Source organism: Rattus norvegicus, chromosome 2 (genome assembly GCF_036323735.1).
Source record: "Rattus norvegicus strain BN/NHsdMcwi chromosome 2, GRCr8, whole genome shotgun sequence".
NCBI classification, from domain to species: Eukaryota; Metazoa; Chordata; class Mammalia; order Rodentia; family Muridae; genus Rattus; species Rattus norvegicus.
In genome coordinates, this window is record NC_086020.1 from 155,510,523 (window position 1) to 155,529,633 (window position 19,111).

At 40.8% G+C, this 19,111-nt stretch overlaps 1 protein-coding gene across 3 annotated transcripts in view; it reads right to left on the minus strand.

The window, feature by feature from the left end:
* The window catches only part of Ift80 (intraflagellar transport 80), a 94,310-nt gene that overhangs the window by 54,750 nt on the left and 20,449 nt on the right, over positions 1–19,111 (minus strand). For all 3 annotated transcript variants that reach the window (XM_063281591.1, NM_001013911.1, XM_039102020.2), the window contains 3 exons: positions 7,949–8,058; positions 2,811–2,900; positions 1,528–1,665 (listed from right to left, as the gene is read on the minus strand). In XM_063281591.1, coding sequence (XP_063137661.1) covers positions 1,528–1,665; positions 2,811–2,900; positions 7,949–8,058 — 338 coding nt within the window. The remainder of the gene's footprint in view (positions 1–1,527; positions 1,666–2,810; positions 2,901–7,948; positions 8,059–19,111) is intronic.

Below are 19,111 nucleotides of genomic sequence, written 5' to 3' on the forward strand. Positions count from 1 at the left end.
TAGAACAATTAGGAGCTAACTCTAACAATTAACTGCTCTTATCCATGTAAGAACTGTCTCCAAGCATCCATTGCTAAGATCAGACCTTCAGTATCACCAGACACCTCTCAGTTAATGGCTTAAACAGTCTTCTGGATAACGCCTTTAGGAGGTTATAGAACCTACAGAAGGTAGGGCAATGCAGAGGAAGTCTTTTTGCACTTGGCACTCAGTACATCCCTTGAGAGGCACTATGGGACCCTCCCTGTGCTCTTCCTCCCTCACTTCCTGACTTGCTCTGCACACACATCAGCCTAATGTTGCTTCCCACATGCCCAAAGGCATGGAAACAAATGGTCATGGACTGGAACCTCCAAGAGTCAAAATAAATTTTTTATTCTACAAGCTGATTTCCTCATGCATTCTGTTACAGTGACAGAAAGCTAACGTAACAACTCAGACTCTTTCAGCCATAGAATGCTCTGGTTTTGGAGCACTTTAATAAAAAATTCATCCTTCAAGAACAATGGGGAAATGTTACTGAGCTTGTCACTTGCCAGAACAGAATTCTGCTCTACACACAGTATGTACTTGTATCTAAACACTAATACTCATGTGCATGCTCGTGCACTCTGTCTGTCTCTGTCTGTGTGTATATGTATGCATATGCATGCTGTGTCACATACGCATATCTGTATGAGTGTGTGCACATGCACATATAGGTGTACATGCATATGTGCATGTATTTGAAGGACAGAAGTTAACATTAAGTATCTTCCTCTATCTCTCTTCATGCATGTTTTGAGACAGGAGACAGGATCTCCCTGAACCTGGCGCTTATCCATTCAGCTAAACCAAATACCTAAGAAGACATAAGGAACCTTATGTCTCCACCCACCACCAGTACTGAGCAGTAGTGTGCAGCGTGCTTGGCTTTTAGAGGTGTGTGAAAAAGCAAAGCTGAGGCCTCATGCATATCAGCAGACTCTTACCCACCAAGCCACGCCCAGCTCCCTAAGCATGAATCCTTGAGAAAGAAATGCATAGCCTTTGGGGATTTTTTGAGAATGGTTTGCTTGCTTATCTTTTTGAAACAGGGCCTCACTGTTCCTGGCTATCCTAGAACTTGCTATGTAGACTAACTGGCCTTCAACTCAGATCTGCCTGCCTCTGCTTTCTAAATACTAATACTAAAATTGACTTTTAAATTTAAATACTGGCACTAAAATTAACTTTTCAATTTACTATTAATTCCTTACAAAAATTTTATATGAAACATATTGATGCCAAAAATAACTTAAAGCTCTGTGCTTCATATTAAGTGGGCAGAAAACTGGAATAAACTGTTTAACCACCCTTTAGGCTCATGCTCAAAACAAATATTTCCAAAAAGACAAATAATAAAGAATATGTCCACTCTTCAGTTGCAAACTGCCTCATCTCATAAATCAGGAATCAATGAGAACATTTCAAAGTGCTCGCTGAGTGACTGCTGTATGTGATACACCAGCACGTGCGGCAGGCAGCATGCCTGTGACTGACACTTACCCCAGTTTTATCACACAAGCGTAAAGTATGAAATGATCCGACGGCAAATAACTCCCCATCTGGAGCCCAGGCCACTGAGGTGATAGGGTGCTCATGAGGCTGGGAACCGTACAGCACACGGCCATAACTATCCCAAACCTATAAAATCAAAATTGTAAATGTTTATATCATCGCCTCATTACTACAGAAAAGTCTATCCTCCAATAAGATATCAAGTGAGACCAAGAAATCATTGTTGTACAGAATTAGCAGTCAGACTTTACCCTCACACAAGAGGACAAAACAACATTCCTAGAAATGTTCATGCCTTAGAAAGAAAGAATTTCAGAACATTATTAAATCTGCCCATTTTAAGAACTTTGAAATTAGTAGTAAACGTGAAGAGGGTTAGTATTTTCTATCATTTCTTTCTGCCAAGTGAGATTTCTACTGACTCTCTCTAATAATTGATTTCAACTAAAGTCCCTGCAACTACAGTGACAGTAAATGTCACTGTCAGACCTAAGGACAGACCTCAAAAGGAGAGCCTTTGCCTAGCATATCCATGGACCCAGTACTGCAGAAAGGGAGAAGTGTCTTAGCATCCACAAATTATTTTATTCTGAAATAGTACAATATTTAGGAAGTGAGGAGGTTGATTTTTTTAAAAAAAAAAGTGTGAATAAAGAAATGAACTGATTTAAATTGAAACACACACAAACATGAGCTAAATTGAGATGTTGCTGCTTATTAAATCAAAATTTTATTATGAGAACTTAAAATAGCACTTAAAGTTGGAAAACAATTTGTTCAATTATTACAGGTAAAAGACTAAAAGATAATTTTATACACTATTGTAAGCCAAACAATTCCCCTAAATTTCATTCTTTTAAGCCGATAAATATTAAGTCCAAACACTACATGCTATGACGGTCAGTCTTGTTTGCCAACTTGACACAGTATACAAGAAAAGAGTCTCGGTGAGGGATGGTCTAGCAAGTTGGCACAGGGACGTCTGTGAGGCTCTGTTTGATTACAGCAGAGGAAGCAGGAAGACCCATCCTAGTGGCAGCATGATGCCCTAAACTCCAAGCAATGAAAAACGCACTGAATAAAGGCCTGGGCGGGCGCACTCAGCCCTCTGCTCTTGCCTGCTGCTGTGACTAGCTGCTTCCAGCCCCTGCCCTGATGGCCCTGCAGTGATGGACTACAGCCTGCACCTATACGACAACAGGTGCCTTCCCTCTTAAAGCTGCTGTCAGGGCACTTTGTCACACAGCAAGGAATGAAGCTAAGACACATACCTTATACTTACAGTCTTCACCAGCGGATAAAATAAGATCATTAACTGAGTTCCAGTCGACTTTTAAAATGATTCCATCATGGGCTTTCCACTACGAAGGAGGAAAAATAACATTACTTAAAACTTTAGAAGGGAATTTTTTTTCTATAAAAATTTTTTTCTGGGTTCTTTTCCTTTTGACTTTTTTTTTTCTTTTTTTTTTTTTTTAGCTGAGGGTCTCACTGTGTTGCTCAACTACTGAACTCAAGTGATACCCCTGCCAAGCCTGCTAAGGAGCTAGGGCAACTGCAGACACTGTCATGCTCAGCCTGTCACCTCTTTCTGGTACACTTCTTTCTCCTTCTTTCCCCATCATTCCTTCTTGGATTCTTGTCTTCCCTCCACAGTCACTGTGCAACTCCTCAAGTGCGTTGTTCCTTCCCATTCACATCATGGGAAGCAACCCGGTGTCCACTTTACAGTTCATATGCTATGAATTTTCTTCATTGCCTCAACTTCAGTTGGGAACTGCTTGCTGCTAAATTGTTTCAAGATTAGTGTTAATATAATTAACTGGAATAAATGTTATATAATTTCAGCTGACTTTAAATCTCCTTTGTTCTGCTGATCCTCTCAGTGGTACAGTCTTCATACTTACTTAAAAAATTCTTTTTCCTCTTTTTTCTTCATTGGGGCAAGAGGAGCAAGAGAGAGGGCTAGAAACTGATCCTAGGGTCTCACACAGAAAATTAGCTACATGCAAAGCTATTTTCTTATGTTTCAACCTCTACTGTGTAAACATCTTAATATTCTCTCTCTCTCTCTCTCTCTCTCTCTCTCTCTCTCTCTCTCTCTCTCACACACACACACACACACACACACACACACACACACACATACCTCCCAAGCTTTATTATCTTTACCTTCGTGGGTCTGGGTCACAAACTGGATTATTAGACATATACAAGCTATCTACAAACTTGAAAACTATAAGGCAAGCATGCTTTCCTTACTATTAAACATAAATAATCCAGAGACATATAGGAAGCAGACCCGTATGTGGATATAAATGCCACACAGAAACTGAAAATCTAGAGCATAAGCACGGGCAGACTGCTATTCAATGCAACTCGTGTTTCCATTTGCTAGGCAATGGAGCTAGGCAATTCTTTACAGGGGTGCTTGCTTGCTTGCTTGCTCGCTTGCTTGCTTGGAACAGATTTCTCTGTGTAGCTCTGGCTGTCTTGGAACTCACTCTATAAACCAGCCTGGCCATGAACTCAGAGATCCACTTGCCTCTGCCTCCTGAGTGCTGGGGTTAAAAGCATGCATCCCTACTCTTGGCAGGATTTTTTTTAATAAGTTCCTTATGGCAGGAAACATTGACTATTTTTTCCTCTTTCTTATAAAATAAACTGAGGGCAATTCCTGACGGCTTGCTTGTTCTGTGAGTGTGATACTGTGATCGAACCCAGGGCCTCACATGCTGATCTACTTTAGAATGTGTCACCAAGCCCCACTCCAATCTATTTAACATCTGATACTAGCATGCTGGCATACAGCAGGCATGCAGTATAGTTAATCTGAATAAACATGCTTCCTCATGAAATGCCAGGTTCTGCATGTGTAGAATATTAAAGGAAACAAGATTGACGGTCTAAACTGCATCCTGCCCTCATGGGTAAAGCCGTCCTCTTTGAGGACAGTCCATATTCACATGTGCTTTTGCTCACGGAGGGCGAATTGCCACAAGTTCAGAGTTCCAAAAGGAATGACTAATTTGCATTAAATTTCTAATTATACTCTAGCCCTTGTTTCATGTCAGCAAATCTGATAATAGGCATTTTTTTTTTCTTTTCTCTTCTATTCTGGCTTACAGAGAAGTCCTAAAGTATATTTTATGGTGATGCACAAAACTTTGATGTCTTAACTCACAGGAATATAAACCAAATGTGTAAGTGAAAAGATTCCACATTCTTGTGTTTGCTCTTTAATTTCATTGTAGACTTATTGATTAGTTTTGTCAGCTTAACACAAGCTAGTGTCACCTGAAAAGAGGCAACCTCAGTTGAGAAAATTCCTTTATAGAAGTAGCCTTTATAGGGCAAACCTACCCCTTATAAAATTAAATTATTAATTTCTTAATAATTGATATAAATAATTAGTAGACAGACATAAAGATTATAGAGGCATGGATAGATAGATGATAGTCAGAAACAGAGATAGCATGCACAGTCTATTCAGAAATATAGAACATCAAAGTTTCCTTAATCTCTTTATTGTTTGAAATCTCCATCTATCCAACTTCTGAAACTGATGGGTTTTTGTTTTTTTTTTTAATTTATGTGTTCAAGTACCTGCATGTATGTATGTGGATTACATGTGTGTAGTACCAACAGAGGCCAAAGGAGGGCATTAAATCCACAGAAACCAGGGTTACAGTTATTTGCTAGCTGCAGTGTAGGTGCTGGGAACAGAACCAGGGTCCTCTGCAAAGTTGGTAAGTTTGCTTAACAGATGGGCCATATTTCCAGCCCCCAAACTAATGCTTCTTAAAACAGTCTTATATCTGATGCAGTCTGTCAATCTTTACCACCAAATTCCTTACATCTTTTTAAAACGTAACTTTTATTTCATTTTAGTATTTTATGTGTAAGTGTTTTCCTGCATGTATGTCTAGGCACCACATGTATGCCTGGTAAATGTGGAGGCCACATGAGGGCTCTAAATATCCTGGAACTGGAGTTAGAAACCGTTGTGAGCCATGTGGGTGGTAGAAATTGAATCTGGGTCCTCTGGAAGGGCAGTCAGTGCTCTTAATGGCTGAGCCATTGCTCCAAGCCAGTCCTCTCCCCTTACATCTTTTCTTTTCTGACATCTCTAGCTTATTAAAGGACAAAGAAAGAAGCTTCATAATAACACAACATCAGTAACAGCTACTCTGTAGCACGTGTTGACTACACACCAGACAGTCATCCTCACAACAATCCTAGTGAGTAGGTATTGTGTAGGAGACAAGAAGGGAAAGAGAGTCAACCACTTTGTCATCGCATAGAGGTAAGCATAGAGGTGACCCAGCGCCTCACTCCAAAGCTGCAGTGCTCTATATGAGAGCAGTCAAACCTGGCAGTATTGTCCACACAGTTCTGGCTTTAGAGTTATGAAAGATACGTGGGTAAAGGGGTTGTAGAATCTTCTCCTACGGCTAAAGGGAGGTGCTCAGGCCAGGTATGTGTCAAGGACTGTCTGGAGGCCTGAGAGGCTGTTGCATGAAGCTGTGAAAGTGAAGCCTGGTTTGCTTGGATACTCCAAGACTTTCAAGATGCCAGGGCCAAGGACAGCTGCATACAAGGGCTGGAGCCAGCCCGAGAGAGACAATTGTGTTGCAGCAACTGAAGCCGAAAGGACTGAGTCCTCTGACAACTTTTGGAATGGTAATGTTATTTTGTGTCACTGTATGTTGGAAATGTATAATTTGCTTTTTAATTTTATAAGGCACTATACTTAAAAGATTGCCTTGAGTCTCAGAAGAGACTTTGTACTTTGAACTTTTAAACTGTGTTGAGACTGTGAAATACTGTGAGTTTTAAAGTTGGACTAAATGTATTATGCATTATGATGTGACCATGGGCCTATGGGGCCAGTGAGTGGAATGTGGCAGTTGGAATGAGAATGGCCCCCATAGGCTCATAAGTTTGAATACTTGGGCTCTAATTGATAGAACTGTCTGGGAAGGATTAGGAGGTGTCAATGAAGGCTTTAAGGCTTCAAAAGACTTGCAGCATTCCCTGTGTCTTTTTCTCTGCCTCCTACTTGCAGATAAAGACATGAGCTCCCAGCTACTATTTCAGAGCCTGCCTGTTGTCATGCTCCCCACCACGAAAGACATGGACTCTAACCCTCTGAAACTGCAGGCCTCAAATAAACCCTTTCCTATAATGTCAGAACACAGTCCAAGAGTGCAGTCATGTGAAATTCTAAGTGCTTGTGAGAAAACTCCAAGAAAACAAGAGTCTTGTGACCTCGGTTTTTTCAAGATACAGAATTGGTCTTGGATGTGTGTTCATGATCCGCCAGGTGTATCAGATAGGAGAGAGCTTACTTCAGCTGTTATTCATGTGCCTCTGTGAAAAACATATTCTTGCCACATGCGGCTTATTCTTGTGATTGTACACTTTACTCATGTGACTCTTCTTAGCCCTCAGACACTCTGACACTCTGAATAAAGTTGGCTGTTGCATGAGACTTTAGTCTACCTCATTTTTAGGCCCTGGGAGACCTCGGTTCACACTGGCAACTGGAGAAGTAAACACTATAGGTTGTCCTGGTCATAGTGTATTATCACAGCCATAGAAAAGTAACTAAGACAAAACAAAAGCCAGGCTACACTCTGCTAGAATCCAATAACCAAATCTTACATACTGGCTTAAAATCTGCCCTTTATGTGGCCTGACCTTCCTTAATAGCCATTACTGTTTCTTTGCTTTTGTGTGGTTCTGTTTACCCCTCTGTCACACAGTTTTGAATAACCAATTTTTTTCTACTCCCTGAGTTTAGGATCACTTCCCCATCTATTCTTTGAGATCTAGCTCCTAATAATTATTCCTCTTTTCTGAAGAGCACACAAGCCAATGTCAGCTCAACATCTGCCCTTAGGCCCAATGCTCTCTACGTCTATTATTCATAGTTATATGCGCATAATTGCTTCTAAGTCTAATAGTGACTCCTCCATCACTCTGAAAGAAATAAGCCAATGCTAGCTAGCCCTTTGATTTCTCAAGTGTGTGAACAGATGATAAGGATCATGAACAAATCAGCACTCTTAAGAGTTTCATTTAGCTGTGTTTCATCTCAAACCCACTCACGAGACGACTCTGTAAACTGGAGGCTGCTCAGCTGTGCCGAATCACATGACAACCCAGGCACTCGAAACACCTGCTTGAGTAACTAGACCAATCTAGCTGAAACACTGGGAAAGCGAGCCTTCTGGAGAACATACACAGAAAGGAAATTCCCTTATCTATAATAAAGTCTGCTAAGCCGCCAAACTACGAGCTCTGCAACCATAAGGAGACGAAGCAGAAGGCAGGAACTGCAAGCACCACCCAGCCGAGCAGTGACAACAAGCCAGGGAACTACTTACAAAGGCCCGAAATGTACCTGTAAAACTTTAGCATTTGGTTGAAGAGGCTTAATGATGAGCTGTTTGCCTGCTGTATAAAGAACCTTTTCTGAATCAGGGCCCCAGGCTACTGAATACACTGGTATTCCTGTAAAAAAGAAAGGGAAAATGATAAACCTACATTTTCATGTCCTTGAAGAAGAATGATGTTAAGAGGATAAAATTCTTGGTAAGGTGGCACAGGCCTGCAACCCAAATACTAGGGAGGCTGAGGCAGGATAATCCTAAAGTCTAGGCTAGTCTGAGCTACATACACAGAGATGCCCCACAGATGAATAATCTCTGTGTTATTTTCACTCTCTCCTTTATCAGTGCTCCTTTCATATCATAGAATAATAGGAGACAGAAACACAAATTAATAATTTCAAAATAAAAACATAAAAGATCTACTGTATTTTGTGTTTCTATTTTTACTTTGTTGTTTTCATTTTGTTTGCTTGAGAAAGGATCTACTATGTAGCCCAGGCTGGCCTTGCAAACTTCCTGCCTGACTTTCCCACTGGGATTACAAGTGTGCCCCACCTTACCAGAAACATGATATCTTCTCAACTGATTTGGATCAGCTAAGAAAATACAACAGTTTTCAGATAGTCCCGATACTATGCCATTAAGATCCATAAAATAAGATAAAAGGTTTTAAAAAAAAATTCAGGGTTCTTCGCTTTCCATGAACAGCCAACAGAGCTATTCTGTTGATCTAAACTACCTCAATGTGTAAATTTAAACAGAGAGAGAGAGAGAGAGAGAGAGAGAGAGAGAGAGCGAGCGCACGCACACACACACACATACACACACATATCGTGGGGGACGGCACTTTTAGGGTTTCTCTATGTTGCTCTGGCTGTCCTAGAGGTCACTATGTAGACCAGGCTGGCTTTCAACTCACAAGATCCACTTGCCTCTACCTCCATAGTGCTGGGATTAAAGGCCTGCACCCACACCAGGCTGGTATAGTCTTACATAAAATATACACTGAATCTATTGCTATCACTCTCTACTACATTTTCCAAGACTAAGACACAGTCTTTCACTGATCATGGAGCTCAACCATTTAGCTAGAGTCGCTGGCCAGGAAGTCCCATGGATCCTCCTGTCTCTGCCCCTCTGTGACGAGATTACAGGTGTGCTCCTCTACCTTAGCTTTTCTGTGTGGGTGCTAGGGATAAGAATCTAGGTCTCTCCCTTGTGTAACAAGCACTTTCCCAAAGGAGCCATCTCCCCATCCTCAATCCGATGATTTCTTACATGAAATACTCTCAGAGGAGGACGGGATCTACTGTTGGTCAGATGTGGTGCCTAGAGCCAGTTGGCAGTGACACTGCAAAGGGGAGAATACACGTATGTGTACAGTTTGAATGTGAAATGCTCACTGTGGAAGGCTTGGTCTCAGCTCGCTGCTCTATTACAGGAGATTCTGAACACTGGAGGAGGTAGGCCTAGCCCCAGGAAGTATATCAGTCAGGACCCCGAGCCCCCTGCCCCATCTCTCTCTAGTCCTTCGCTTGCCATGACATGAATTGTTCTGCTTCTCCATGTCATTGATGTCATGATGGACTAAGTCCTCTGAAACTCTGAGTACAAAGAAAGCCTTCCTCCCTCGGTCATGACGAGTGTTCTAGCACAGCAACAGTCAGACGTAAGGATGCTAGCTTCTAACAAGAGTTTACACAGTACTCTTTAAACTCAGTCACTTTTAGGGACAGTGCTTTGTTTCCTTCCATCCTTCCTTTTAAAAAAATTATTTATTTTCATTTTATGTGTATAAGTGTTTTGCCTATATGTACTATGTCTGTGTACCACACGCATGCCTGGTACCCATAAAGGCCAGATGAGGTATCAGGTTCCCTGGGCCTGGAGGTAAGAGAGTTGTAAGCCACCAGGTAGGTGCTGGGAATAGAAACTGGATACTCAGAAAGAGTTATCTTTCCATCCTACCCCACTTTTTCTGACACAGGATCTTGCAATATAGTCAGGCTGGCCTCAAACTCCTGACCCTCCTACGTTTGTACCCCAAGCGCTAAGATTAGAGGTGTGCATGTACCACCATGCTTGGCAAGGACAGAATTTCTTAACTCGATAACTCCCTGGGCTACCTACTATCTTCTAAAAACTATGATTTATGTGGCCTTCATTTTAAGTATAATAAATATAATAACCAGGTAAGTGGTACATGCCTATAATCTTAGCACTCATAGGCTGAGACAGAAAGATTACAGATTAGAGGCTATGCTGGACCACATAGTGAGTGATAAGCTAGTCTAGGTTACAAACCAAGGCTTTATAAGATAGAAGGATAGATAGACAGATAGATAGATAGATAGATAGATAGATAGATAGATAGATAGATAGAACAAGCATTGGTTATCTACTAATAAATAATCTGTAATCCCCTTACCTTAGCCTAGCTACCTATTCATTAGAAAAATAATCAAGGTTATAAAATCTATAAAACATTAACCCATTTTTAATTATAAAACCAAGTCTTTGAAAACTGTCTAGAATCAGACCATTTCAAGCAATTGGCTTCTATGAAAAAAATGAATGTTTAAGAAATTTAAATTCCCAGGAAAATAAAATCTGAATTTGCTGATTCATAGGTGATAGGTATTTTCTCTCCAACTGTGATGCGGATATAGGCCATATTGGACCAGATTAGAGGTAGATAAAAGCAATTTATTAGGAGGCAGCTCTGGGGTGCATTCGCGGTCAGTCGAATCACACATCCAGACTGAAGCAAGGGAGTTTTATAGACCTTAGGCAAGGAGTGATGACATGTCAACCAGGAGCTGGGATTATGTCCATACATGGTCAAAGCCTGAGCCCCGGGCAGGCCCTCTAGGGACGATGAGGGATGAATGCTAACCTGGAGTTTTCTCCAAGCAGATGGGGTGGGGATATGTATTGTTCTGTGCAGGCGGGTTTGGGGGAAGAAGGGCAGATGAAGTTTGACAGCTTATTCGTGAGATAAACAGAGGTTTCAGCCTAACAATGGACAATCAGTAAGATTTAATTACTTATTTGGAGAGAAAATTCAACATGCTACAATCAATAGGGAGTGAGTATCACTAAAACAAATTACTGTTTATTTTGTCCATTTTCCCCAAATAAAAGCATGCATGAGCAAGGGTGGTGGCTTATGGAGGTTGGATGGTCTAGTTTACACCTCGACCATACAAACTCTTCAGGATGGCTGCACACTTTACATTGAATGTTATAAAGTCTCTAATCAATAGCACCCGGGCTGCCTACAACAACCCATGAACCTAGGCCTAATGAGGTGATCGAACTCAATCAAACACTGCACCTCCCCTTTCTGTACTTAATAACAATATTCTCTAGAGTAGACTGGAGCAGGCCTGGGACTCAACAGCAAATCCCTAGCCAGGCAGGCTCATGCCTATAAGCTAGCATTCAGGAAGTTGAGGCAAGCGAATCACACCAGGACTGTCCTAGCCAGGCTAGACGATGCGTGAGACCCCTCCTCAAAAAACAAAACAAAACAAATGCAACTCTCAACTCTCAAGCAACTCCCTGCAGGACATAAACCCAAATTTCAGAAACTCCAAAAGTCGTTCTTGGTAAGACTGGAAGGGAAAGAACAGTCAGGGATTTAGTAGTTAGAAGGCGGTTAGTTAGCAGTGCCAGCCAGACAAGCTTGCACCCTCATCAAAGAAGCCTCTTTTTGCAGCAGATGAAAGCTACTTCAGAGATCCACAGATGGTCAAATGCAGAGACTAAAGAGCCATGGGTGCCAGGCCCCAGTTGGTACATCCACAGCACAATCTCTATACTATGCCTATCCTGGACAGTTTTATGCCAACTTGACACAAGCTAGAGTCCTCAGAAAGAAGGAAGTCTCAATGGAGAAAATGCCTCCATAAGATGGGCTTGTGGGTAAGCCTGTAAAATATTTCTTAATTAGTAACTTAAGCGGAAGGTCCCATTTTGGGTGGTGCCATCCCTGGGCTGGTGGTAAAGGACTCTATAAGAAAGCAGGCTAAGAAAGCCAAAGGGAGCAAACCAGTAAGCAGCATCTCCCTATGGCCTCTGCATCCGCTCCTGCCTCTACATCCATACCCTGTTGAAGTCCCTGTCCTGACTTCTTTGGATGATGACGTGTGGAAGTGCATACCAAATAAACCTTTCCTCCCCGCTTGCTTGTTTGGTTGTGGTGTTTCATCACAGCAACAGTAACCCCAACTAAGACCGTGGCTAAGGAGACATTAGAGAAGAGGAGGTAAAAAGACTGACTGTAAGAGTCAGAAGACACCTGACAGAAGATACTGTCTTCTAGACAAGACTGCACCCGTGAAGTCTAAACAATATGGTTGTCTAAGCCTGTATAATAAACAAACCATTCCACATGCCCATGTGGATGATGGGCACCATCAAATCCCACCCCTAACTGAATTGTTACAAGACGGACAATGGCTGCTGAGAGGAAAATTACATTTTCTGCAGGGATGAGACCCCTGATAGTTATGCAATCTCAAGTGATCAGCATATAGGCAATCCTAAATGAACTCAGAAGGCTGTGTACAAACACAACAGTATGTTTTGTATACACACAACGACGACATCATCAGGCATGGTGGCAATCCATGCCATTATTTTCCACTACTCTGGAGTTAGAGGCAGGCAGATCTCTGAGTTCAAGGCCAGCTGGATCTACATATCGAGTTCAGTACCAGCTAATGATGTATATATAGTCAAACATCATTAGAAACAAAAGTAAGAATTAAAACTAAGAATACTTACAGAACCAATCATGACTTCAAGGGAGGGGGTGGGAGGAGCAGGAGAGGGAAGAGGGTCAGGGAAGAAATGATGCAAAGACACTATTCTCATGTATAACATTCTCAAAGTGTCTACATTAAAACAGACTGTGATTATGATTATAGTAAACTAGTATGTGCTTCCTAATTTCCATTATTATACTTCTATTTTTGTACAAAGGGGAAATCAATATACTTTAATTTATAAATTATCATATACTCACAACACTCAGTAAAGTACACTTTGCTTAGTTATATACTAACCGATAATAAATATTTATACCAAGGAAATAATTGTGTAGCTACAGCTGCCATTTAGTTGCACAGGATGTGACTTTCAGCCTTGTTGTGGTGTAGGATGAGGAACCAGGGATGTGTTCCTCCTCCTCACCTTGACATTTGAGCTGAGGCCCTCAAAAGGTGGCTGTGTCCCCATTCCCCTGTTTACAAACCTCCTTCAGAATACTTACCCACCATGTGAGGACTAGCGGTCACTTTATTTCCTGCCTGTATAGTTTTTTAAATAATAATAGTGTTTCAGAAACATGATTAGTAAGCTTAGAAAAGTGAAACACGGAGTTTCTTTACTAAAACAAGCGTCTACACCGAATTCCTTCAATAGGAAGGTAGGAAGGGATTTTTGAGGCAGGCGCTCTGGATAAACAGCATTTATTTAGGCACATGAACAGAGAAAATGATTTATGATGAGTCCCTCTTACTAGCATTTGAGATAAATCCATAATACTGAACCACTGTTAAAGGCACATGTTAAAGCATGAGTTAGTCAGGCATGGTAGTGCCTGTGTGTGATCCAAGCACCTAAGAGAGTGTGGCAAAGGGACTGCTCCAAGTTCAAGGCCAGCCAGGAATCTCCATCAAGATGGAGACAAAACAAACAAGTAAAGCACTAACCATACTTCAGCTTGCAAAGTAGAAAAATAGTACCTTTAGGTTCCAGATGGAATTATTTTAAATAAGAATTTAGTAAAGCATGTAACAAGATGTTATTAATTTTATCATTAACAAAAATAGAAATACATAATCACTTTATAATAATTTCTGGCTTTTTGTATAGGAAATTTTTGTTTACGCTTCATTTCAGTTAAAATACTCAAGAAGACCTTGTTTTTCTGACTTGGCACACTAAAGTCATGTGATCTTTTTGACATTTTTTAAGAAACCACATGCACCTGGGGTTGTGTTAAATGTCAGACCCTTATCTCTCTGTAAAACAAATTATCTAAATTCTTTCAACCCTTGAAAGCATTTTAAACCACAGAGGAGTGGAGAAAAGTGTATTTCGATTGTTTTAAGGAAGTGCCTGGTCAAATGTACCATGTTTTTCACATTCATACCATAACCGTATCCCCTAAAGTGTTGTTTTTCTGTTACTAAAGGATGTATTAGAAACAAATACTCACTAATGTGGTACAGTGGCTGTCTTTGCCTAGATTTTAATATGGATCTAGAGTGGCTGGATCTTGGAATGGAGCCTCGCACTAACTAAACTGTACCTGCTAACCAGTACACTAGCAATGACTTTGTAAAGCGACCGGCAGCAGTCGCGCCTTTGTTGTTCACATAGAAAGTACTCAAGAACTAAGGGGTCAACTAAGCCCCAGAAGTACTCAAGAACTAAGGGGTCAACTAAGCCCCAGAGGCCTACACCTGCAATCCCAGCACTGGAGAGGCTGAAGCAGGACTGGTCCACAGTGCCTTCTGACAAGCTGGGGTCACTGTGCAAGACCCTGTCAAAGATAGTCATATTTCCACACAACTGGATATGCAGCTTGGTCTTTATGTGGGTCCTAAACAATTAGAACAGGGCCTATCCCAAAAGCTGTCGCCTACATGTGGAATATGTTCTTCTAGATGGGCTGCCTTGTCTGGCCTCAGTGGGAAAGGAAGCACCTAGCCTTACAGAGACTGGATGTGCCAGGGTAGGGGGATACCTGGGGGAAGAGGGGATCCCATGGGTCAGAGGAGAAGGGGAGAGGGGGAAAATTGTACAAGGGAGTGATTGGGAGGGGGCAGTAAATGGGATATAAAGTGAATAAGTAAAAAAAAATAAAATTTAATTAAAGAAAAAAATTCACGATTCACTTTCACTCTACTTGCAGAAGGCAGATAATCAAGTGGGACTCATTCCAGAAAGGAGAAAGGAGCTTGCTTATGTGTGTCACTGGGTCGGGGAGAGAAAAACTTAAATAAGAGTATTTGCTTCTTCAGGTTCTACCCTCTGCTACCTCCCAATTTCTCCATGACTTCAGTTCTTCATTTCTACCTATGTAACTACTCCCAAGTCAAAGTTTAGCCTTTATTTTCTAATCTTCAACACATCTCCATTTCCCCCAAAGACACCTACAAACTAAAACTCAAACTCTCATATTCAAAGTGATCATTGCTCTGCCAGAATCCCTTATTCCTCTGACCCTCTAACGGGGTATCCACCCTTTTCAGCCTCCACCCCCACCCTGGAGTCCTAGACCATTCTTCACCCCTCCCCTAATGGCTTCTCTTAAATCCCACTCTCATTAACAAAGGACCTTTCAGAAACAGCCTCGCTGGTGATCCTCTACAAATCCCAACCTCCTATTCCTCTTTCTGTCTCAGCAACTAGAGTAAGCTCTGAGGAGATAATCACTTCTCCTCCTGTCCTACACGGTGTTCTCTGGTTTGTTAGTTTGTTGTTCCAGGGCAAGACAGTGCAGAGAGTCCTCCACCTCACAGTCTTGCTGAAGCCATTGTAGACTGATGGGAAGACCATGGGAACTTCCCCACCTCTATTCTAGGGACCCAACACCAAGATGCTCCAACTAAACTATCTTAGCTTCTGTTAAGCAGAGCATCTGCACCATCCCAGTTCCATCAACCCAAAGGCAAGAACAGCAATTCCTGGGATCTGCCAGGTCTTATAGACTTTGGGTGCCAGGGCTCACTGAAATAGCCAAACCAATATATGAGGCCACCAGGGGCCAGTAAAAAGATGCTACACGGTTTGTTAACGGCCTTTCCAATAAATACTTTCTCACCAACCATCCAGCAGTGTGCATTCTGCTTGGATCATAGCTATTCATACTAATTTGTTTATTTTCTTCACCAATTTCATCATATATAGTTCCATCTTTTATTGTTCCACTTCTGTCTGAAAATGGGAAATGTACTCGCATATTTACTTGAATATTTTAATCTAATCTTAATCCACAATCACCATGTACAGTGTAACACAGATAAGCTGACTTGTAATTATTCATCACTTACATACCCTTCTCAAATAAGGATAATGACTACTCGTAGGCACCAGGAAGAATCACTCCTAACTCAGTTAAACTGCATCCCACTCCAGTTGCAATTCATCTTTAATATTAAAGAGAGTTATGACTGTCACTTCCTATGTAGAAACCTAGTAGTTATAAACGATGTGTGTAAAAAGCTCTAACAGTCAAAAAATGAATACAGGACTGACTATTGGCATGCAGTTTTTAATCCCTATATTGCAGAGTCTGAGTCAGTAGGATCTATGTGAATTCAAGGACAACCAGGGGTAGAGAGAGACCTTGTATCAAAAAAAAAAATTAAATGCAGGAACTAATTTATCTTCATTAACAAATAAACAGAAGGGGAACAAATCACCCTGCCTCAGCAGGTGAAGGCACATCCTGCCACGCCTGATGAACTCAGTTTGATCCCCAGGCCCCACAAGCGCAAAGGGAAGAATCTACTTCTGTAAGTTGTCCTCTTGTTGTGAGGTGAGCACACCAGAGACTGCCACATGGACACTCTTACAGCCAAAGAGAAAATCTTTATTGCACAGGGAAGCTTAACCAAATCATGCAGCCCCAGCCCGTGACTCTGTCTTTTATGCACAAAACCCACATCCTGACTGTTCCATTTCAGTCAGCAGGAAATGTTACTGCAGAAGGCAAAAGGCAGGGTAGGACATTTGGAGACTTCCCACTTGGGGACTTAGCCTTTGCTCCTGTTTTGGTAGGTGTTGCAGCCTACATACTGGGTTTCCAGGCCTGAATGGTGCTTCAAACATGGCGCCAGTTGTGTAAGGTCTGGAGGCCTGTTACACTCTGACCTCCTCAGATATGCCACGGCATGCATCCATCCACATGCATATACAATAAATAAATGAAAAGATATATAGATATATACATATTAGAGAATAAACTTTTTTAAAACGTATAGCTGACATGAAGGTATAGACAAAATAATAAGGATACTTTCAACACTGTTCAGAGAATTCCAAGTTTTAGAGCAATTTAGAGTTGATATATTTTTATATCCAATTCCCAGACTCTGCGAAGGAAGCTGAGTTGCCGGGCTTTCTGATTTGAGCCATTAGTGCCCAGCCCTCAAAATCTGCAGTCTCCAACTCACTTTATAAGTCATCAGGAACTGTTCTTCTGAAATAGGTCATTATGACAAGTTAATTTCTCTAATAATTTGTCCAGAGATGAAGCATGAAAAGTCTGCCTTGTTAGAAAAGAACACCAGTAATTAAAACTTCAAGAATTATATGCACAGTTCTGTAGTATTACCTTTAAAGGCAGATTGTTTGACTGAAATAATAACATGGTAACCAAAATAGGAAAATATAACTTAATATTATTGATCAATTTCATAATTAGTATAAACCTTGAATGAGAATAAGACTAAGTAAGGTAAAAGTAATTAGCAGCTTCCAAGTTGCCCCCTACTAACCCTAACAGGATTTCCCTATGTAGCTCTGGCTGTCCTCAAACTTGCTCTATAGAGCAGGCTGGCCTCAAACTCAGTGATCTCTGCCTCCAGAGTGCTGCTACCACCTGGCTCTCTAAGTAACTCTTACACCAAAGAAATTATTGCTATTTAAAATGCTGATAAATAATATCATTATTAACTTAAAACATTTGTTTGTACACTAAGCAGTAGTTCAGTTTCTAGATCCTTAACATATAAAGTACAGCACAGAACTAATATGTAGCACTATATCACCACCCTCTGATGAATACTGTTAATATGGAGCAACTTACTCCAGGTTTCTACTTCAGGCTTGGAAAATCTGAAATTCAAAGGCAGTATGTGGCAAAGAAAACAACCACGGAGGGGCTGCAGTGGCTCAGTGGTAAAGAGCAGTTGGTTCTCGTGCAGAGGACCTGGGTTCAGTTCCCAGCACCCACAACTATTTGTAACTCCAGTTCCAAGAGATCTGACACCTCTTCTGACCTCTGCGGGCAGGCTAGGAGAAAATCTATGGGGCCAACAGCTATACGTAGATTGGTGGTAGCCTAGACGTTACAAGGCCTTGAATTGGATCTCTAACTCTGGCATTAAAAGAAAGAAAATCTATAAAGCCAAAAGAAAATCATTGTGTCCACTAAAGACTTATTTTCAATATACAGTTCATCATTTTACTACCAAAGTAATAATAAACTCTAAAGCATGAAACATACCTATGTTCCTACAAAATCTAAAGGTTTCTATTCATCAATGAAAATTCTACTTAGACATGATAAGCAGAATAAAAAAGACTTTACCTCAGAAGACATAAACTACTTAGCATTTCTGGTCACCTCTGTTAACATTTACTTAATGAATAACTAAAATATATGTAACTTTAACATTAATATAAGAGTAAACACCATTTAAAAATATAATTAGTTATAAATGCTTTATGTTACAATTTTTAAATAGAATCCTGAACAATTATCTGCAAGTGTTTTTTGGCAGCCTGTCTATAGATCAGTTCATACATGCTTAGGTAAACAAAAGATTCCTTTGTGTTCTAGGACATTTAACCTGCTTTACTATAAGAATTTACATGTATTTTAAGCCCCAATTGGAATGGCTACCACATTGATCTACTGCCACTCCTCCACCCATATAGATGTGTATCTGTATGAGGATATGTAGCATATATACATACATATATGTGTGTGTATACATATATATAGCATAGATAGATAGATAGATGATAGATAGATGATAGATAGATAGATAGATAGATAGATAGATAGATAGATAGATAGATAGATATTACTCATACAGAACTCAGAGATGCTCCTTTAAACAGTGCCAGTTACCAAGTTTCACTCGTCACCATGTCTATTCCCCTTTATTAGGACAGAAATCAAAGTTTAACATAATTTATAAGGAGTGCTAATCTTATCAAATTACTAGGACTTTTGTTGTTTTGTGGCAGTATAGCCCAGCTAGACAGGAACTGTCTATGTAGAACAAGCCTCAAACTGGTAGGCATCTTCATGCCTCAAGCTCCAAGTACTGGGATTACAAGCATGGCCCACTAGTACATGTTCTCTCTCTCTCTCTCTCTCTCTCTCTCTCTATTTCCCTCTCCCCCCCCCTTTCTTCCTTTTC